Source organism: Phoca vitulina, unplaced genomic scaffold (genome assembly GCF_004348235.1).
Source record: "Phoca vitulina isolate PV1807 unplaced genomic scaffold, GSC_HSeal_1.0 scaffold2, whole genome shotgun sequence".
Lineage (NCBI taxonomy): Eukaryota > Metazoa > Chordata > Mammalia > Carnivora > Phocidae > Phoca > Phoca vitulina.
Window position 1 is genome coordinate 26,145,229 of NW_022589705.1, and position 23,851 is coordinate 26,169,079.

General features: G+C 35.4%; 1 protein-coding gene across 6 annotated transcripts in view; it reads left to right on the plus strand.

Moving 5' to 3' along the window:
* The window catches only part of HFM1 (helicase for meiosis 1), a 112,658-nt gene extending 96,968 nt beyond the window's left edge, over positions 1-15,690 (plus strand). For 5 of the 6 annotated variants that reach the window (XM_032423989.1, XM_032424006.1, XM_032423976.1 and 2 more), the window contains 7 exons: positions 656-735; positions 1,744-1,847; positions 7,784-8,029; positions 9,279-9,369; positions 13,926-14,037; positions 14,131-14,285; positions 15,182-15,690. In XM_032423989.1, coding sequence (XP_032279880.1) covers positions 656-735; positions 1,744-1,847; positions 7,784-8,029; positions 9,279-9,369; positions 13,926-14,037; positions 14,131-14,285; positions 15,182-15,251 — 858 coding nt within the window. In that variant the 3' untranslated portion in view covers positions 15,252-15,690. The remainder of the gene's footprint in view (positions 1-655; positions 736-1,743; positions 1,848-7,783; positions 8,030-9,278; positions 9,370-13,925; positions 14,038-14,130; positions 14,286-15,181) is intronic. The other variant, XM_032423995.1, reaches the window with a different exon arrangement.
* Positions 15,691-23,851: the final 8,161 nt, after the last annotated feature.

Genomic DNA, 23,851 nt, shown 5'->3' on the forward strand with positions numbered 1-23,851 from the left:
AAAAGCAAGTTTGGAGAAGTAAATACACAATAAGTTCAATCTGGAAAATACTGAATTTAGAAGCCTGCAAGATACCTAGGTAAAGATGTTCCACAGACAGTTGGTTTAACTCTGAAAATCAGGAAAAGGATCTGAATTAGAAATATAGATTTGAGAGTCATTCACTTGTAGATGATAATTGAAGCCATGGAAGTAAATAAGATCTTTAAAAATGTGTAGAGGGATAAGAGAAAAAGGCCTAGTAAAGAACTATGAAGAATCTCAACATTTAAGAAGTGCCTGAGAAGGAGATTTGATTTGAGAACTAGCCTGAGTTTCTCATAATCCATTGGTTTTGGGACTTTGTGTACCAGCAGGAATTTTGCTGTTTGGCTTGTTTGTTAAAAAGTGTTGCTGTGGGCGCCTGGGTGGCTCAGTCGGTGAAACGGCTGCCTTCGGCTCAGGTCATGATCCCACGGTCCTGGGATCGAGCCCCGCATTGGGCTCCCTGCTCCGCGGGGAGCCTGCTTCTCCCTCTCCCTCTGCCTGCCTCTCTGCGTACTTGTGCTCTCTATCTCTCTGTCAAATAAATAAATAAAATCTTTAAAAATAAAAAAAAATTTAAAAAAAAGTGTTGCTGTGAAATAGACAGTTGAACTGTTTTTCTCGTTAATAGATGCAAATGAATAAATCTCAAAGTGTGGACCTTAAAGAATTTGGTTTTACTCCAAAACCTTCTCTTCCCAGTATATCAAGGTACAGTATAATGTTAATATCCAAGGTAGAATAGTCATCATAAACTTTTTGCTCCTCCAAATAATCATTTCTTCAGAGAAAGGTGAACACTGGCTACATTCAAATCATAGTAATCATTTAGTTCCATAATGAAGTAATAATATCATAAGAGTTTGGTTATCTAAATTTATTTAGAACTCTACAGTTATAGAATATTTTAACATTCACTGAATCATCTCTTTCTGGGAAACTACCCATCCTATATGTCATGACCTCAGGCTTTCTCTACCTTCTAAATTTAACAGGTGACAAAAGTATACTTTAAAAGAAAAGTATACTTTAAAAAGAAAAATTATGTTGCTGTACAAAGTCTAATCTTTTCCATTTAGGGGCCCACTCTATTAATAACACTTCATATTTATAAAATAATTTACATTTTAAAAATTGCACATTTGTGTATTATCTCTTTTGACCTTAACCACAACCTGGATCATAAAATGAGGTATTTCTATCCCATTTTATAGATAAAATAACCGAAGCTCATATTCCTAGTTATTAAGCAGAAGGCCCTAAATGATAACTCAGCATTCTTTTCCTATACCATGATGCCTAGAAGGTAATAGTATATGTCCTTTCCCTTCCAGATAATGGTATTCTATATGCAGGGATGACATTTAATATACTTAACAAACAGTACAGAGCAGCCACTGACCAATCAGAACAGATGCCAACACTACTTCAAGAGATCCTAGCTTTTGTTATCTAATTGAAAGTAGCATTAGCAATAGATTTTTAAGGCTATACACAGATAGCAGATAACTACATATTTGGGTCATGTATAGATGACTAAGTATCTTGCTTCCAATAAACACCTATTTTTTTACCCTTTACTACCCTCGGCTAATGCATTTTATCATAGAAGTGTTGAGAAGATGAACCCTTTCTTTTTTATTTATATGAGTAAGTGGTTTTCAAATTCAGATTAGTTTTAATATTTAATATTTTATGGTTTTATTTATCTTTATGAAGGTCAGAGTGTTTAAACATACCTGAATTGTCTATAATGGAGCAGAGGGATCAGCGTGAAATCTGTGCAAAAGTTCAACAAGAACCATCAGAATATCAAGACAAAGGTGAATTACCATTGATATTGCCTTGAAGGAGAAAATGGTTTATCATTACTTCAGAATGACAATGTTATTGAAAAACCAACATATGAAATTACTATGATTATTAACTTGCAACATTTTTCTCCTGGGTTATTAGGCCAATTTGAAATTCTTAGGTCTGTTATTTCAGATGGACTTACTATGTTTGTCACCTAGATTTTTTATTTTAAGTCTGTTCCCTACATTGTGTTGACTATTTTTATTTAAAGATAATATGAGGAAAAACTGAGAAAATAAGGGACCTGGAGATATATAAAGTATTAAAATGCTGAACTATTACTTTTATATGTCTTTAAAATTATTTAAAATAATTTTATGTTTATAAAATTTGTCTAGTTTTACAAAACAGCTGTGTGATCTTGGAAGAATTATTTAACTTCTTTAGGTCTTAGTTTTATCTATAAAATTAGGGGATTAAATTAGATGACCTTTAATACCTCTCCAGTTTCTAATATGGTTCTTACAAATTCCTCTGATAATATGAGAATATAACCTAATTTGTGGGATATAGCTTATATGTAATCTAGATTTGCTTTTATCTGTGTCAATCACTTAATTAATGAGATAAAGCATATAATTCTTCAACACTGGGACCAGGTCATCATTACTCCGGATCCTGTTATTACTAGCATCATTTGTCTGGGTCATGCCATTAATAGCCAGTCTGTTAAAATGTGTGAGAAATAATCCTGGCCATAGAATTGTTTGTTTCTGTTGCTGTATGTAGAAATGGTAAACTTGGGGTTTTCCACAAATAATTTCATGTGTGTGGCCTTAGCATCTATTGACAACTCTTTCCTTCATTCTGTCACTTTATGCTTCCTCTAGCCATAATTTAAGATCTTAAGTAGGCAAGGGCTGGAGTACCCACAACCTCTTAGGCCCAAATAAGAACAAGAAAAGTCCCCTAATCTCACTTAGAGTATCAGAGCATTTATCCAACTTGCTCAAAGTCTGATATCATTACAACGTGGAGAGAAGTGTTAGAATTTTCAACTCCTTAATTTTTATCTCTCTTCAACCTATAGCCCTCTAACTTACTCCTTGTTCTGCTGCTCTGTTCCCTGCCCTTCTACATACCACAGTCTATTCCTCTGCTTACTTTCATGCTGTCTTTTTTTTTTTTTTAAGATTTTACTTATTTGAGTGAGAGAAACAGAGATAGCAAGAGAGAGTGAGAGCACAAGTGGGGAGGAGAGAGAGAAGCAGGCTCCCTACTGAGCAGGGAGCCTGATGCGGGGCTTGATGCAGGACTCAATGTGGGGCTCGATCCCAGGACCCTGGGATCATGATCTGAGTTGAAGGCAGACGCTTAACTGAGCCACCCAGGCGCCCCCTTTCATGCTGACTTTACATAGTTTTCCTACTTTTCTTTCTTTCCTATCCCCTATTCCGAATCCAATTTATATTATGATATTAAAGTCTCATCTAGATACTTTAACCCCCAATGATAATTGTATCCCTGTTTTACTGAAAATGAGTCACTTTTTTTTTTTTTTTGAAGAAGCTGTGTAGTAAGTAGTTAAATTCACAGGATCTAGAATAATCTGTTTGGGGTGCCTAGCTGGCTCAGTTGGTAGAGCATGTGACTCTTGATCTCAGGGTTATGAGTTCAAGACCCATGTTGGGCTGGGAGGTTACTAAAAAAAAAATGCTTAGAGTAATCTGTCTAGGCTCAAATTCTAGCCATTTAGTAGTTGTGTCACCTTTTGTAATGTATCTACCCACTTTATCTCAATTCCCTCATCTGCTTATGTATTAGGGATTTTAGTATTAAATGAGATAATGTACATAAAGCTCTTAGCATAGTATCTGGTACTATTATTAGTAGTAATCGAGTATATTCATTATACTTTTCACACATTAGTTTTTGGTGGCAAAACATACTTTGTTTGTATTCAAATATTGCTCTAGAGAATGTTTTAAGAAAAACATGCCAATTTTTATCGTCTGTATTCCAATTTCAAGAAAGGAAAAAGAAGAAAAAAAGAAAAAATATCAGAAATTATATGAGAAAGTGTGTTGAATCATAAAATTTAAATTGTAAGGGACCTTTGTGCAATTTCTCATTTTATAGTGAAAGAAACCAAGACTCTGAGAGATTAAATGACTCACCTAAAATCACATATCTAATTAATGGCAGGGCCAGAAATAGATTCTATATCTCCTGATTCCCAGTTCAGTGCCATTTCTATAAAATGAAATTGACTTTTAGTTATCAGTAGAGAATTGAAAATCGAACCTATATGAACTCTTTCAATTTTCTACCCCGCAACTATATATTTCTGTCTCTGCATCTTTCCTTAAAGAAGAATTCTCTTTTCTTCTATTCAAGGTTTATCTCTCCACCTATAGTTTCAATGTTTCTAATTCTGCCTCCCTTGGGGCTTTAGGAGACCAATTACCCCTCTCCTCTTTTCCATATTTTCTATCTCTCCTCCCTATTTCTCTTCAACATATAAATATGCTCAAGTCTCTTCCCTCTTCAGCTCCCTATCCTCATCAAGATAGTCATGACCATTCGGGTTGTAAGTGACAGAAATTCTACTCAAAGTGACTTAATCACACAAAAAAGGAGACCATTCATGTAAACTTATAAGTCCAGACATGCGTCTGGCTTTTATCTTGCTAGATCCAGATACTCAAATAATTTCAGTCATGCCTCTGGCTTTCTCTCAATCTTTTAGCTATGCCTGTTACTAATTGGCTTTATTTTTGTCAAGAGGATTTTTCACATGGCAGGTAGCCCCTAACTCACATCTTCCCAATTGAACAGTGTCAGTAGAAATACAGTCTTCCCTGTTAGCTTTGGCAGAGCAGAGTTCATCCTAAATGGCCTCAGTTGAGTCTTGTATTCATCCCTCCATTAAACCCTGTAACCTGGGAATGGGTCATGCATTCCTCTGCTGTAGCCCTGGAGGCTAGGGTACCATGAATGACATCCTCACCAGGGTCACATGGAATGGGTAGAGGCAGTTTCCCCAAAGGACAGGAAAGATATTCCTATTAAAAGGAGGGAAAATATGTCAGGCAAAGAACAGAATCACAGAGTCTTTATATACTTTAATGTCTTGCTCTCCCATCAAAACAAAAATTCTTCAAAGGGCAGTTTATACTCACTGTGCTCATGTCCTTACCTCCTAGTCATTTTTTCATTCACTAAACTTTGGGTTCTTACTCCTTTGAAACTGCTTTTGCTTAGACCATTTAGTGATCTCCTAAGTACTGAATTCAGTGAACTCTTTTCAACTTTTATTTTCTTCGACCATTGTAGTATTTGACACATCTGGTATTTTCCTCCTTTTGGAAATCTCTCCTTTGGTTTCAATTAAACCATTCTGTTGGTTCTCCTACTACTTCTTGAATTGCTTGGGGTTTTTTTCCTGTTGATATTGCAAAAGGATTCTTTTTTGCTTCTTTATTCTTCTCACTTTATAAACTTTTCTTTTATAATGTCACCCAAGTCCATGTCTACAATTACTACAATTACTACATCTGCATTTGCCATCTGTTTCTTTCTGTCTAGCCCCTGACCCATTTATACAGTCACCTTTCTGGATATATCCACCTAAAAGTTAACATATCAGCATTTGAACTCTTTCTATCTTCTCTGTATCTCACACTGCTCCTTTTCTTTTCTCCTTAGGTCAGTGAATGAACCCTCTTCTTTTCCAAACTGCTAAAGGCAGGAAAAGAGTCATCCTAAATATCTTAACTTATATGCAAGTAATTGCCAAGTCCTATCTGTTTTGCCTCCTAAGCATCTCTTATATCTGTTCTTCTCTGTCCCTTCTGCTGATGCTCTAGCTCAGACATTCATTGTCTCTCATTTATTGCAATAGCTGTCTTACTTTTCTCTTTGCTTCCAGTCTCATTATCATCCCATCCATAACTATTCTGGGGAATCTAACAGGTATCTCTGATCATGTAAACCTCTTGCTAAAATATCTTCAGTAGTTATCCATTGCCTATAAGGGGGGAAAAAAGCGAATTCCTTAACATGGAAATTAAGCATCAACATAATCTGGCACTTAACTTCCTGTGCAGGCTCAATGAGCCCTTCTTCTCCTGCTTTGTGCTCCAGAAATCCTGAAAACATATAGTTCTCCAAACATTCTCTGGTCTCCCATACTGCCATGGCTTTCACATCCTATCCTCCTCTCATGGAGTATCTTGCCTTCCCCCTTGCCCTGCTCCACAGTCACAGTTCTACCAAGCTCAAATTCCAATGTTACCTTCTTACCATTTTACCATCTTAGAGGTGTCTACTCTGACTTCCATTGTAGGTTTAGGTCCTGTTCCCTTTGCATTCCCATTACACTTTGTACCTGCTTCTGTTTTTAGTATATATAATGTGTGTATATCAATGAACAAAAGTAGAATAATATGAACTGGAGTTGTAGGTATAATTGAAGGATAAAGTACGATTTGGCTAGGTGAAGAAAAGTACAGAGAATATTTTAAATGAAAGAAACTCAGTGGTACACCTGGAGCAAGCTTGTGCTGACTTGTGAGAGATGATTATTAAATTCTTGGTAATCTTTCAGCCATTATTAAAAGTTTAATTATGTAAACTTTCAATTAAATAATTAAAAACAAAGACTGTAAATATTCAAAACTAATCACTTCCTAATTGTTCTACTACATATTACTGTTATCTGTGTTCTTGAGATTATTTGCCTTTTTATTTGTATCTATATGGTGGAAATGCTATATAATGGTGTGCTACTATGCATTTCTTCTCAACTTCGTGTTCAGAGATGTCACACTGGTAGCTTGAAATTAATCATAATGGGAATATTTATACCATGGAAATCAGCAAACACTGCATATTAGGACTTGATTTATTGCTTAGACTTATGAAAGTGATGGAAAAATGTTAATAGTGCAGATTAAATTTAACAGTATATTATGCCTATAGCTATTACATTGTGAATAGCACAAAAAGGTGAGGGAATATTCTTCTAGTATTTGAAAACTATTGTCTAATTTAGCAAAGGAGTTGCCTAATGAATGAGTCAAGTCGCAATATCTTTCTGTGTTATTTTACTTTCATCTTAGTTGTTACAGTCAACAAGAATATCAAGCAACATTCATGTGAGAACTATATTCATTTGTTAATTGCAACCATAGGTTGGCTACAGATACAAGAGTTTGGCAAAACTCAATGGAAACATTTGGTGAAAATCAAATATATGGAATTTACAATTAAGCATGCTATATATTTTATTATTATTTGTAAATTGTGTGCTACATATCCTTTACCTATAATAAATACATATAATAAATGCAAGTATATATATGCGTACATTTTTTGGAGAAGCAGTTATTAAACATTTATTAGCACACTACTATGGAAAACTGCAAAACTAAAGGCATGTATTCCCTCTAACAATCTTATGACATAGATACTATTATTATTCTCATTTTGCAGAGGAGAAAACGAGGCTCAGAGACTTTAAATTACTTGTCTAAGATCATACAACTAGTAAGTGAGAGAAGTAGAATTTTCACCCCGGTAGTCTGGTCCTAAGCCCAGGCTATAAACAATGGATAACACTGAGGATTTTTTAGCAGGGAGAAGAGCTGGAAGAAGGAAGACCATTTTAGAAATTATAAAATTCATTTTAGAGTAAAGTTATTCTCATATAGGAATTAAGAGGGAAAATTAATTATCTCTAAAAGAATCCACTGAAAATTAAATTTAATGCAACTATCAATATATGTAATACAGTAAATAGAATTGGTTGAAAACAATATTCAACAATGCTTGACCCAATACTTTGAAAACTACTATTCAAACTTCAGTTTAGTAGTTGAAAGATGTATTTGATATATCAATGGAAAATGATGTTAATGATTTAAAAAGTACCTTCCTCTTTTATACATACACATGACAGATTTCTCTAGATGGAACTATCCTACAACTTCAGATGAGAAAGCGCCTCAAACAGTGCTATTCAACAGACATCTTAATGCATCTGGAAACCAGAATTTGACAGATGTGGATAAAAATAATGCTTCATTCTCAGAAGTTTTGAATGTGAACTTTGAATTGGGAGATGAAATTTGGGATGATTTTGATGATGAGAACTTATTAGAAGTGACCAGTTTTTCAGCCAGTACTGAGAAGACAAAAACATCAGGTAAAATTGTCTATTAGCATGAAATAATTTCATGAGAAATTCTTTGAATATTTTTCAGTTCAGTTTCTGGGACTAATTTTCTTTGCCTTTTTTATGTGTTTGTTTAATTAGCTTTGGTTTGTTAAGATTGTGATTTTTTAGCAAAACTGAAAATGTGACCCTTCCATAAATCACATTTCCTCCTAAGGACAGAGGTCAAGGTTATTCCATTATAATGATACAGTATATGACCTTTTTCTCTTCTATTGCTCCCCTGTCTTGTTAAAAACTCTATTTAAATAAAAAATGTTTATTGAATTTTCCCTCATAAAACAGACTATCCAGCTTTCAATTCTGTGATCACACATAATTTGCTTATGTTTGTGAAGGACAAAATTATTCCATTTTTTTTAAAAGATTTTATTTATTTGAGAGAGAAAGAGAGTGCATGCATGTGCATGAGTGAGGGATGAGCAGAGGGAGAGGGACAAGCAGACTCTGCACTGAGCACAGAGCCCCACACAGGGCTTGATCCCATGACCCTGAGATCATGAGCTGAGCCAAAATCAAGAGTTGGACGCCCAACCAACTGAGCCACCCAGGCGTCCCTAAAATTACTCCCATTTTTAAAAAAGTATTCATCTGCTATCAGGAAAATGAAAGATACCTTTTATTTCTCATAGACATATTGATTTTTTTCAGGCATAAATAAACAATAGGAAAGGATTAGTTTCTATACTAGATATTGTATTTAAGTCATTTACAACCCCAAAATAATGGGACTTAGTTTCTGAATTACTGGCAGATTTACTCTATGTCATTAAAACAGAAAACTAAAATCCTGCTAAATATATGAGAAGACAGCAAATTGGAGATACTCTGTCCCATGATGGCTGACAGGAGGAAATCAGTACCTCAGAATTATAGTTACCTCTTAATATATCCCACCCCAATGCTCTTTTAAAAAATCTTTTTAAAGGAAGCAATTAGAAGTTGAAATATTATTGTTTCAGGATTCTAAGAAATACCTAAAGAGCTATTATTCCTTCCAGAAGGAATAGGATTTGACCACCTTCACAAAGTAGGCCAGGAAATCTATGATGTGGAGTCAGTAGGCACAATTTCCTATGTCAATGGACAGCTACTAGTCCCTACCTCAAAGTTAAAAGTCATTGTGTATAGCAATTTAAGAGGCGGTTCGTACTGATCCCTTGAGGTAACCGAATCTGTTTCCTGGCATTTAATTTCAAAATGTTATCTCTTTACATAGGATTTGGAAACACTTTGTGTTCAAGTACCAGGGGAAGTAAGATATTCCTCCAAGAGTCAAAGAGCAAATTCCAAGGAGAAATGGCAAAAAGGCAAGTTTTAGAATTTTGGTTTGGAATACTTTACAACTATATATCCTCCTGACACATAATTGGAGATGGGGATTAAATTATTAGATGTCAAAGAAGCTATAAGGTATTAGCCAACCTGAACCTTCTTATTTTTAGAGCTGTGTTTCTTAAAGTGCTATTGACAGACCACCTACTTCAAAAGTATTAAAATGTATTAAAAATGCACATTCCTGGGCCCTACACTAGACTTACCAAATCATGGTCTCTGGAGCTGGAGCCCAGGAATTTTTACTTTTCAAAAAACTTGAAAACTGAATAGGAGATTGACAGGTAGAAAAAGAAGGATAAGGCATTCCAGGTAGAAGAAGCATGTGTAAAGGTATAAGGCTTGAAAAGGCATCTCATGCTCAAGGGTCAGTAAAGCATCAATATGGCCACAGCATTAAGGCTGAGTGCTGAGGTCTGATTCTAAAGAGCCTCAAATGTTGTATTTAGATAACTTTACCATATCCAGTAGGTAAGGGTTACAAACTCAAACTGCCTTCAGGATTTGGTGAGCCAAAGCCAACTGAAGAGTGTCCCATATAAAAGGCACAACTGTGGAGATATCACAATTCCAAATTTCAAGATATACTACAAAGCTATAGTAATCAAAATAGTATGGTACTGGCACAAAAATAGACACTGGACCACTTTTTTACATCATATACAAAAATAAAATGGATTAAAGACCTAAGTATAAGACTTGAAACCATAAAACTCCTAAAAGAACATATAGGGAGTAATCTCTTTGACATCAATTTTAGCAGCATGTTTATGGATATGTCTCCTGAGGCAAGGGAAACAAAAACAAAAATAAACTATTTGAGACTAGACCAAAATAAAAAGCTTTTGCACAGCAAAGGACACCATGAACAAAACAAAAAGACAACCTACTGAATGGGAGAAGCTATTTGCAAATAATGTATCCAATAAGGGGTTAATATCCAAAATATATAAAGAATTTATACAACATACACCATAAAACCAATTTGATTAAAAAATGGACAGAGGGCCTAAATAAACATTTTTCCAAAGAAGACATAGAGATGGCCAACGGACACATGAAAAGATGCTCAACATCACTAATTATCAGGGAAATGCAAATCGAAACCATGAGATATTACTTTGTGCAAGTCAGAATGGCTGATATTAAAAAGACAAGAAATAGTAAGTGTTAGTGAGACTGTAGAGAGAAGGGAACACTCGTACACTGTGGGTGGGAATGTAAATTGGTGCAACCACTGTGGAAAACAGTATGGAGTTTCATCAGAAAATTAGAAATGGAACAATCCAGTAATTCCACTACTGGGTATTTATCCAAAGAAAACAAAAACACTAATTTGAAAAGATGTATGCAGCCCTATGTTTTTGCAGCATTATTTACAATAGCCAAGATATGGAAGCAATCCAAGTTGTGGGTAGCAATAGATGAATGACTAAAGAAGATGTGAGATATTTGTATATCTATAATACTACTCAGCCATAAAAAAGAATGAAATCTTGCCATTTGTAACAACATAGTTGGATCTAGAGGGTATTATGCTAAGTGAAATAAATCAGACATGTGATTTCACTTAGATGTGAAATCTAAAAACAAAACAAATGAACAAATAAACACAAAAACAGACTCTTAAATACAGAGAACAAACTGATGGTTACCAGAGGAGTGGTGGGTGGCAAAATATATAAAGGGAATTAAGATGTACAAACTTCCACTTAGAAAATAAATGTCATAGGGTTGAAAATTACAGCACGGGGAATATAGTCAATAATACTGTAATGACATTGTATGGTGACAGATGGTGACTAACTACACTTATTGTGGTGAGCATTGAGTAATGTATAAAATTGTTGAATCAGTAAGTTGTACATCTGAAGTTAATATAACATTGTATGTCAATTATACTTCAATAATAAAAAGTAAAATAAAAATAAATAAAAGAATCAACCACTACTCAGCTCTAACCAGTTGTTGCTGTGTAGGAAATAAGTGTCTAGCGTTGTCAAATATTCTGATTTTCAAAAAAAAGCTAGGAATCTAGAATTTGATGTGACATCTCCTGACTTTTAAATTTTAAGACCTAATTTATTAAAATGTGATAAAATTGGGCATCTGGGTGGCTCAGTCGGTTAAGCCTCTGCCTTCAGCTCAGGTCATGATCCCAGGGTCCTGGGATCGAATCCCACATAGGGCTCCTTGCTCAACAGGGAGTCTGCCCCTCCCCCCCCCCCACTGGTGCACTCTCACTCTCTTGCTCTCTCAAAAAAATAAATATTTTAGTATATGTGCTGCCGAAGCGAGCACTCGCAAAGATAAATAAATAAAATAAAATAAAATGTGATATAATCTATAGCCCCCCTCCAGCTGTAGCCTAGTTTTTAATGTCCATGTAAGCAGTAGGAAGCTTTCCAGGATACTTAAGCACAGGATAAACAATTTGATAAGACAAAAATTATTCTAGTGATTTGTAGATGATATATACTGGTATGATATGATATATAGAATGAGTTGCAGAAGGTGGGACAATGAGAGGCATGGTGGCCAGTACGAGAGGCAGGCTATGGTGAGGCCTAAACTAGAGCAGAGGTGTTGGAAACTGAGAAGTAGAGTTGGATTTTTGAAACATTTCATAGCACATACTAGATTTAGCAACTGATAGGATACAGTAGGTGAGGAAGAGAGAAAAATACATGGCAAGTGGGTAGATGAAGATGTTATCTGAGAATATAGGACACATAGACATTTGGAAAAGAAAATAGTAATTTTAAAAATGTTCAACTTCAGGCGCCTGTTTGGCTCAGTCGGTAGAGCATGCAACTCTTGATCTCAGGGTTGTGAGTTCAAGCTCCGCGCTGGGAGTGGAACCTATTAAAAAATGTAAAAAAAAATTTTTTTAAATGTTCAACTTGAAGTATTTTTGCAGAAATGTGAAGTGCATCTGGATATTGGACTTGATTAGAAGTCATGGAGAGGAATTATAGCCACAGCCAAAACTTTCCCCAGAAGAAATACTGACAACTTTTTGTTCAGGGTCTAATTTACTTAAGTATTATTTATTTCTCCTAGTTTAAAATATAAGAAATTTGTGGTGTCTTTTGGTAATTTTTTTATTGTTTAGTCATTTTGCTGATTATCAGCATGACAGAATCACAGATTTCAGAGGATTCCAGAGCTGAAAGGTGCTTAATTTAAGCATCGTTTAGTCTTCCCACCACCAGATATTTGAATCACCATCCTACATCACTGGCAGGTATTCATGCCATCTCTACCAAAGCAGCTCTAGTGACCAGGAGCTCATTCACTCCAACATGCTTGTTCCATGTTTGGATCTCTCAGACCATTCAATAGCTTTTAAGAATATTGGCCTAAAATTTGTCTTCTTGCTATTTGTATTCATTGGTTCTAACTCTGAGTCATACAGAATAAACAGATGAGAAGCATCAAAGTAGAACAAAGCTGTGGGTGTAAAGCAAAAAAATTAGGTAGGAAGTAGGAAGATACAAGTAGAAAAATAACAAAGCACATAGACAGTTTTGTGAGCCATACCTTTAGAAACTATAAATAATTTAGGGAGAGTTTAAAAGTAATGAACAGAAAATAAGTGGATTTAAAAAGGAATCCTTAGCAGGAAGTCCCTAAAGAAAAAATTGTGCCAGAAGTTGGTACTGGAAAGAAGGCCTGTAGGACCTGAGGACTGGGAGTGGAAAGGAGTCATGCTTTTCATTTCACACCCCTTCTTACTATTTTAATTCCTTGCCTTTAATCAAAGACAAAAAGATCCAAGCCTATCAATACATCTACTTCTCTACTACCTGTACCCACTGCTTTTTACTCCCTACATGGCTGTCATATTTTAGCCTGTAAGTGTCAACTTAAATTGTCACCTCCATAGAGAGACATGCATTCATGACCACCTTTTTAAAGTGGGTTTGTGTCTCCACACTATTTCCTGTAATATTACTCAGTTAATTTCCTTCATATCACTTCAGGATCTATAATTATGTATATTTATTGTTTACTCATTGTCTGCTCCTCTACTAGATGTTAACTCCCTGAGGATTTGTTTACCTCTTTATACCTAGCTCCTAGTACAATATCTGGCATATGGTAGTGAATAATAAATGTTTTTTAATGAATGAATTTAATACAGAAGATTGAAGTGTAGTTTTACATAGGAAGATAAGTCAAGGTATCTATATACAGTGAGACCAGAATAGGGAAAGGAGATTAAAAGTTAAGTAAAGTGGGATTTAGAAAAGATTTACAGACTGCTAGGTAATAGAAAATTAAGCATAAGACCCAATTTTAAAGAAAATTATTGCTTATCTAATTTGGAATATAGGAATTGGTGTTTTGTCTAAAGGAAAGGAGCTACACTAAATTTTCCATGAGTCTAAGAAACAGCATAATTTTTTTGGTAATAAATATGATAGACTTTAATCATATTCCCCCAAAGAATCACTATTGATCTAAATTAGAATGGTTTGTTTCTCTTATTTGCCATATTTTACAAATAATTAATTTTGATTTTTAGTTTTGTTTCATCACCTGAGAAGCCAGATATTTACTTATCAAATTCTCCTGTGTTCAAGTTTGATGCATCTTCCTTGAAAAAATTACCTCAACAAGCTGGAAATGCAAATATTGTAAGAAGCACTTCATTGTTTTTCTTTTAAATTCTGTCTGAATAGTTAAACTTTCAATGATTGCCTTTTTTTTCTGTTAACCTCAAAATATAGGTCCATTTACAAGAAAGAAAACAACAAAGTCTGTCACCAGAAATTGAAAAGTTGTGCTTTACTCACTCTGAAAAAATACCAAATTCTTCACATTTTGTTAAGAAAGTGGATTTCTTTATTAGAAACAGTGAATGTAAAGAGGAAATTGATTTCAGGTAAGAATTCTTTAAAAACATTTCAAGACTATACAATAAGAACTTTCTATGAAGAAATTCAGCATTCTTTTTTCCTTGGTTTATTTTGTTTTGTTTTATTTTATTTTATTTTTTATAGGGATAGAGAATGAGAGAGAGTAGAGGGGCGGGGCAGAGGTAGAGGAAGAGAGAGAATCTCAAGCATGCTTTCTGCGCAGCTTGGAGTCCAATGCGGGGCTCCATCTCATGACCCTAAGATCATGACCTGAGTCGAAATCAAGAGTGAGCCACCCAGGCATCCCTTTCCTTGGTTTATTTTAAAGATCAGAATCTAAACATTTTATTTACTTAAAAACATTGAATATTTAGACCCCTGGTGACCTAAACTCCTTAAGAGAATTCATAATATTAAGTATCTCAATTTTTGAGAACATATGTTTAATATTTTTAATTAAAACATACTGTATTGGTAAACTTTGTTTCACTGATTTGAATACAACATATTGATAATATAAAGTGTAAAATCACTTAAATACAAATGAGATTGGCTAATTTTTCAGACGTTCAGTTGTATTTTAGCCAACCAGTTCTTTTACAATTCTACAGGTTCAGTGAAAAGTCAGATTAAGTCTACTCAGTTCCCCCTCAGCTGGTCACTTCTAGGGATAACTGTAGCAGTTTCTCTCCCGTTTGAAGAATCAAAGTTTATAGACTTGTTCACACACTGATTAAATGACATTACTTTTTAAAAACTTTAAGGAAATACCAAGAGACTGGATCCCTACTTCTCACAGTTTATGAAGTCTGATTCCCCCCCCCAGACTTCTTACTAGGTTATAACATATTGAATGAAGTTCATTTGATACATTAGCCTCTCAGCAATCTATATATATTTCTATATTTGCTTTTCCCCCCAGTAGGTATCATCCTGATGATGAAGCTGATGAAATGAAATCTTTTCTGGGAATATTTGATGGTATTTTCTAAAGCAAACCAAAAAAATTCATCTCATATTAATAAGGCAAGGTATATATGCACCCAATTACAAAGCATGCCTTTTCTTTTTTTTAAAGTAGTTCATAATTGTTCAAATTTTTTTTCTCTTGGATTTGATCAATTTTGTTGACTTATTTGCACCAATTTTTTGGATTGATTTATTTTCCTATTGTAACTTCATGAAAAGCACTTTTACAGTGGGTTTGTTTCAATAAGCTGAAAATTAAGTTGCATTTAGAAATTATTTGGTTATTAAATGCATCTCGATTGGATTTTGACAGGAACCAATAAAAATACCATTTTTGTATTAAGAAGAAAGGTATTCTATGAAAGCAAATAATGCTAGGTCAGTGAATCGATTTATTGTATGGATTATTCACCAATATTGTTTTGTTTTACTAAAGATTTTTAAGAATCCAGTGGCTGTCAGAACCTGTTGTTATATAACTTCAAATAATAAATGAAACATTAATCAATATAGATTATTGTTCTCCTTTGGCTTGTTTTCCAGTGTGGTGAATTCTAAAACCTTGTTACATTGACTTTTACTACGGCAAACACTATTTAATGTTATTTTCCCATGAATTTGTTCTCAAATTTATTTATATTTATTGATAAGTAGTATATAAGCAGTCTAAGCAGTGTTTATTATTTAATTTATTTATAGATACATGTGTAGTTGAAGCCCACTTAAGAAATTTTAGGAATTTTTCTTTAAGCATAAAAGCCTTAGAGACAAGAGAAGTAAAGAAGAGAAACTTCTAGATAAGATTGTCATTGTTGTCATTGGTAAACATTTATGAAGCATCATACATATTAAGCATGGAGAAAAAGCTTAAAACTAAGAAGCTTTATTATGTGTTGAAAAATAAGGGCAACCATTTCCTTTATTTTAGTCATCTTTACAATTGGCATGTTTCTGCATCTGAATCAATCATGCTACAACCTTTAAAGGTTATTAAACACCATTAAAATGAAAAATTGGTACACTACAATCTGCTCATCTTGCATACATAGACTTTGATACTAAAGAAATAGCAATTTAATTCAGCAAGACTTATTATGATCTGCTAAGCAAAAAGCACTGTGCTTGGTACTGCAAAGGAGGCAAATGATAAAAACACTGTTTTTCCTGTCATGGAGTCTACGTTACATTCTGGTAGAGAAACTAGGACATATAATAATGCAATAATAAAATATAGAATACATTAGAGAAGTGGTTCTCAAGCTTCAGGATACATTGCAGTCATCTAGTGGGCTTGTTTGAAAACAGATTGCTGGGCACCACATCCAGGGTTTCTAACTTGGTAGGTCTGGGGTGGGGCCTGAGAATGTGCGTTTCTAACAAGTGCCCAAGTAATGCTGATATTGCTGGCCCAGGGATCACGCCTTGAGAATCACTGCAATAGAGGTTTAAAGAGCTCTGGGAGTTCATAGGAGAGAGAACATAATCCTGACCATGGAGTCAAGGAAGCCTTTATAGTGAAGTTAAAATTTGAGCTGAGCCTTGAAAGATGAATACAATTTTGATGAACAAATATATGAGAGAAGGACATTCTAGCAGAGGGAAGAGCTTGAGCCAAGCTCCAAAGGAGGAAAGTATCTATTTGGGGAATAATGAATAGATAATTTTAAACATAGGTTAATGTTATAGGAGATGTTTGTGTTTTTTTGTCTGTTTTTATTATTTTATTTATTTGAGAGAGAGAGAGAGCACAAGCAGGGGGCAGGGAGGGGCAAAGGGAGAAGGAGAAGCAGACTCCCCACTGAGCAGGGAGCCTGACACAGGGCTTGATCCAGACCCTGAGATCAGGACATGAGCTGAAAGCAGACGCTTAGCCAACTGAGGCTTGATCCAGGACCCTGAGTTCAGGACCTGAGCTGAAAGCAGACGCTTAGCCAATTGAGCCACCCAGGTGACCCTGTAGGAGATGTTTGAAATGTACCTTAAGGCCAGACTGTGGAGGACTTTAGATGCTAAGAAACCTGAGCTTTATTTGGCAGACAAATGTTTCCCAAACTTGCCTGATCATAAGAAACATGTGGAAAATATATTAAATATAAAAATTCCTAGGCCTTACCTAAGGGCTACTGATTCAGAATTGCCAAGCAGAGGGGAGTGGGAATTCTATAGTTCTAACAAGATTTCAGGGTACTCTTTATCAGGCCAATTTTGGAAACACATGAGTAGGTTCATTTCCTAAGTAATCAAAACAAATGGCAAATTAACAGTTTTATCATAGACATGCCTTACTTTGTGTTTACCTGGAAAATTATGTGTAGAAGTCCTTGAGAAGTGGACTGACCACTTAAAGGAGTCCAGTCATTGGATATTCTTTCCATGAGTGAATAACCCTACAGTTTCCATTTTGTAACTAAATTTTAAATGCATTTAAGTGAACCATACAACAAAGCTTTTCACAGAAATCTTTGTTAGGTTCAATTTTTTCGACAGGTTTTTTTTTTTTTTTCTTTTCAATTAAAAAGGACCCTAATAGGGCTCCTGGGTGGCTCTCTCTGCCTCTCCCCCTGCTTATGCTCTCTCTCTCTCAAATGAATAAATAAAATCTTTAAAATAAAATAAAATAAAAGGTCCTTAATAGACTTTATTTTTCCCACCTCTAATGTTGGCATAATGGCACTTACCTCATAGGTATGGAGTGAGAATTGAATAAGCCACTGCATAGTAAGCTCTTAGTTTAGGGACTGATGCATAATATGTGCTCATAAATGGTAGTTGTTCATACTAAAAAAAAAAACCTATCATTAGCAGTACTTTAACCCATTGGAAGGTGTGAAATAATACAGTACAGACTGTCCCCAACTTACAATGTTTGGACTTAAAGTTTTTCAACTTTACGATGATGTGAAAGTGATATGCATTCAGTGGAAACCATACTTCGATTGTGAATTTTTATCTTTCCCAGGCTAGTGATATGCATAGGTTACTCTGTTGCAATGCTGGGCAGCAGCAGGGAGCTGCTCCTACCAGTCAGCGGGACCACAAGGGTGGACAACCCATACACTGAAAATCATTCTGTACCCCTACAACCAATCTGTTTTTTACTTTCAGTACAGTATTCAATAAAGTACATGAAATATTCAATACTTTATTATAAAATAGGCTTTGTGTGACATGATTTTGCCCAACTGTAGGCTAATGTAATTGTTGGGAGCATGTTTAAGGTAGGCTAGGCTAAGCTATGATGTTCAATAGGTTGTGTTTATTAAATGCATTTTTGGCTTAATGGTATTTTCAACTTAGAATGGGTTTATTAGGATATAACCTCATCATAAGTGTAAGTCAAGGAAAATCTTTCCTTGCAAATCATATTTGAATTGCAGTAAGTTGCATAGGACTTGACAAATATTCGACTTTCCATAGATGTATCATCCATAGAAAAAATTTTCTCTTAGACCTCCCTCCTACATATACTTCCTCATGCTCTCAGGTAGATTGCTCTATCTCTGTCCTCTCTTCATCAGCACTCTTAGTTGTTTTATGGTTGGAGCATATCAATCTATTTTAATATTACCTTAAGTAAAATGTAATTAGAAAATAAATCTTTTACAAATTGTATTATAATGCATTCTAAAGCCAAATAGAAATGACTGCTGAATTATTCACTCTTTTAGGTTTTAGCACAGTTTACTCCTTGGATCCTTAGTAAAGTCACACAAAGTATCTCTTTATCATGACCCCATTTCTAGAAAACACCCTCATCAAGGATAGTAGGGAACCACTCCTTGAGGACCCGTAGCCTAGGAATTATATGGCTAACACTTACCTGCGGCATCTTAGATTGTAATAGGTGTCTATATTTAAGAACTAGTTTTGTGGGAATAGAGAAGACACCAGTGAGGAGAAAGTTAGGGCAAAGAGAAGTAAACCAAGCTAAGCTTAGAATTAAGTAAGCTAAGAATTTCATTGTGGGTTTTGGTTAGTGGAACAAACAAAACAAAAAGAAAGGAAAACCCTGGCTCTTATTATATTTTAGCATGTCAATTCCTGGCTGCCAGGAGTTAAAGGCCATGCCACAAGAAGCTCCTTGGAGCTGGGGTTAGAAGTTCTTAGGCCTCACTCCAGAACTTCTTTATTTATTTATTTATTTATTTATTTATTTATTTATTTATTTATTATGTTATGTTAGTCACCATACAATACATCATTAGTTTTTGATGTAGTGATCCACGGTTCATTGTTTTCGTATAACACCCAGGGCTCCATGCAGTACGTGCCTTCCTTAATATCCATCACCAGGCTAACCCATCCCCCCACCCTTCTCCCCTCTAAAACCCTCAGTTTGTTCCTCAGGGTCCATAGTTTCTCATGGTTCATCTCTCCCTCCGATTTCCCCCCTTCATTTTTCCCTTCCTTCTCCTAATGTCCTTCATGCTATTCCTTATGTTCCACAAATAAGTGAAACCATATGATAATTGACCTTCTCTGCTTGACTTATTTCACTTAGCATAATCTCCTCCAGTCCCATCCATATTTGCAAATGACACTACAGATAAAAGGCTGGTATCCAAGATCTATAAAGAACTTCTCAAACTCAACACCCAAAAAACAAATAATCAAGTCAAAAAATGGGCAGAAGATATGAACAGACACTTCTCCAAAGAAGACATACAAATGGCTAACAGACACATGAAAAAATGTTCACTCCAGAACTTCTGAGTCATAATCTGCATTTTATCAAGATCCCCGGCTGATTACATGCATGTTAAAGAGTGAGAAGCACTTTTTTTAAGGTGGAAAGGGAAGGAAAGGAAGCAATATCAGAATCCATTCCAGAAGACAAGTATAAGAGTAATGATGATTACTTGGTTTTCTGCACATATATTTCCTATTTTAAGTGTAATATGGTGATATTGCTCTTGTTTAATTGCCTTTCAGTATAGGTTGTTTTCTTCACCAACTGTGTAAATTATCTTTATAATTCCCATGCATCAACTGGGTATTTTTTTATGTAGCTTGAGAGGCACTTAGATGCTGTGTAGAGTTTTGTTTTAATTAACATAATAAAAGCCGATAATTCAAAAGAGCAATCTTTATCTTGCTTATTTTTACATTTTAATTCGGAAACCTTTCCCTAAACTAACATATGCCTTAAAACTCTGTACATACAAAACAAAACAAAGCAAAACAGAATGAAACAAAAAAACCCAAACCCCATAGTATACTGAAAAATTTAGAAAAATGTGCATAAGCCTGCACTCACATATGTTGTAACTATAACAATGAAAATTCAGCCAACATTAGCATTTTGCCCACTGAAGCACATCCTTATGACAGTATGTGGCTTCAATCCTTTAGAAAATGCACACACGATAAAGTCATCATTTTGGGTTTTGTTTGTTTCTGTATTGATTAGTTTGGCAACATAAACTTCTTACCATTTAGAACTTAAGATTTTTTTCAATCTAAACAAATTTTACTACAATATTTTTTTAACTTCAAGTTTATTAAAACTTTAGCAGTACAAATTTTTCAGGTTGCAAGTTATCAAAAGATCAACTAAGTGAAGTTCACATTAACAACAAAAAAAGGACAAACATAAAAGAACCCAAAAACAATGAAAAGAGGAAAACAACATAAAGGAGATTCATCAGTAAGTTTCTACAATTTAAAATTTAAGACAAAATGGAAATGAACTTTTCACAACTCACTCATCTACTTTGTCTTCATTTTTTCTAGGGCTGGACTCATAATCAAATTTTTCTTATGACCAAACTTTTAAATTTTTATCATGTACATGGTCATTTTCTTGTCCCTTTGATTTTTGGTTTTTCTTTTCCACTGAAGATGTGGACTTCTCATGCTCCATATTTTTCAATGTGGAGAACTTTAATTCATTGTCCTACTTTGTTTTCATTTTGAGAATGGACTTTAATCTCTATCAGCCTTTCCCCCCTGTTATTATTTGACCTCTTATGATCATGTTTTTAATCATATATTCTTTTTTTAAAAAAATATTTTATTTATTTATTTGACAGAGACACAGCGAGAGATGGAACACAAGCAGGGGGAGTGGGAGAGGGAGAAGCAGGCTTCCCGCTGAGCAGGGAGCCCGATGCGGGGCTCCATCCCAGGATCCTGGGATCATGACCTGAGCCGAAGGCAGATGCTTAACCGACTGAGCCACCCAGGCGCCCCAATCATATATTCTTTTCTGACCTTCAGCATTTTCTTTCCAGGGTGAACTTTCTTGATTTCCCTATTTTTCATTGTTTCTGCTTTGACTTTCTTCTCTCCTCCTTCCCCTCCTACCTTTGTTTCTTGATGTTGCTTTTCTCTGTCCCCTTTCTGGCTTTCCCCTCTGTACTCCTGTTCTTGCTATCCGTGGTACTCCTTGCTTCTCTGCCAGTTCTGTCATGGCTTCTAGATCACATCCTTCTGCTCCTGCCCTTAAGTTGGCTTCTTTCTCTTGTTCTACCATTGTAACTGCCTTTTTTTTTTTCATTTTTGGAAGCTTTATTTTATAGTCTCACCCCATATACCAGTTTTCCCCCTGAGAACCACAAGCACTTTAAAAATATCATATAAATATTTCTTATAGTATCCCTTTGATATTGGGGCAGATAAAAGAACCTCAGTTTATGGGTGACAAAACTGAGGTGATACTCCAGGTCACATGTTTCTTAAACTATTGAGAAGTGGCATCTGGTTTACAAGTCTTCTTGTAGCTGGCAGAATTAATTTTTGTTGAAAAAATGGGACCATTTTACCATATTTCAGCCTCCCCTCAACTATGGATAAAGAGAGAAGAAAGGCTCTTTTTTTTTCTTTTTCAGAATCCTGCTGGGCACCTTATCTCCTATGTATTTGTCTGTGAGCCCAATTTCTTCTAGATGAGAGTGAGGTACTGGGATGGTGGCTGAGGCTGCTGGATGAGTAAGGACGGACGAGTAACTGTTGATGAGTGAGGACCATTGTAACTGCCTTGGGTTGTATTTCCCTTCTACATTGTGCATCTGTTCTTTTACTTACTTTTATTATGATCGTGCTCATGCTCTTTGATTCTATTTAAACTTCTCTTTAATTTTACCCCTTTCCTGATCTTTTCCTTTAGACTCAGACTTTTTCTTTAATATTCTTATGATCCCTTTCTTTACTCCTTGACCCCCATCTTCTTTATTCCATTATGCTTTGTATTATGTTTATTTTTGTATTATGCTTTTCTTAACTCTTTGACTTCTTTTTGCTCTTACTCCCACTTTTAGATTTGGCCCCTTTCTTCACCTTGTTTTTATTATATTTATCATCTTTTTTCTGAATTTCTTCTAATGTCTCTCTCTTTACTGTTAGATTAATGGTTTTTAGCTTTCTTTTCCTCTTCATTTTTTCTGTTTGGACTCTTGGACAAATGCCTATGATCATTTATAGTTTTCTCTTTTACTCTAGCTGGACTTCTTTGATTTTTCTTTTGTTTCAGTTTCTTTTGTTTAACTCACTCTTTTTTTAAAAATATTTTATTTATTTATTTGACAGAGAGAGACACAGTGAGAGAGGGAACACAAGCAGGGGGAGGGGCAGAGGGAGAAGCAGGCTTCCCGCCCAGCAGGGAGCCCAATGCAGGGCTCCATGTGGGGCTCGATCCCAGGACCTTGGGATCATGACCTGAGCCGAAGGCAGATACTTAACGACTGAGCCACCCAGGTGCCCCTGTTTAACTCACTCTTAAGCTCCTTTGTTCTATCTTTCACCACTGGATACCCTCATTCTTTGGGCTTTCTGAATCTCTTGCCTCCAATGTGAAGCAGTCTTACTATGTCTGAAATGATCCCTTGATCTGAATCTGGAGGGAGTTCGATAGTCCTTGGTCCTATTCCTTTAATTTCTTTGCTAGACCTACTAACTTAAAGTCTCCTCTGATATGAAGCAGGCTGGAAGTTAGGTAGATCTCTCTCTCTCTGTTTTTCCTTTCTTTTTCATCAGCTTTAGGAGCACTTTTTCTAATTAGGAATCTATTTTCAGGTATAGGAGGGAACTCTTCTGGATGGACAATACACTGGTGTTATGCTTTAAGATTTTCAACCTCACTTTCACTAAATGTGCTTTTCTTGGTTTTCTTTCGTGTGTGTCTGTGTGTGTGTCTGTGTGTGGGGGGGGGAATTTTTTCCTATGTTTCTTTTTTCTTTTTAAAATTTCTCTTCAGGGGCTCCTTGGTGGCTTAGTTGGTTAAGCATCAGACTTGGTTTCGGCTCAGGTCATGATCTCAGGGTTGTGGGTTGGAGCCCCATGTAGGGCTCTATGCTCAGTGCAGAGTTGGCTTGAGATTCTCTCTATCCCTCTCCCTCTGCCCCTCCCCCAACCTGCGCTTGCTCATGCTGTCTCTCATTAAAATAAATAAAATCTTTAAAAAGAATCTAAAAATAAGATAAAATAAAATAAAATTTCCCTTCAGAAGTACTTTCAGAATCAGAATAGGACTGAGAATCTCTTGAGCTGTATGAGTCACTGGATGAGGAGGTGGAGGAGGATTTATGCCTTCTCTTCTTTCTTAGCTCTAGTTTGGGAATTAGCTCTCCACAGCTGAGTATCTATCTCAGCAAATGGTTTGCTCACTGCATCTGTTTTCTGGTTT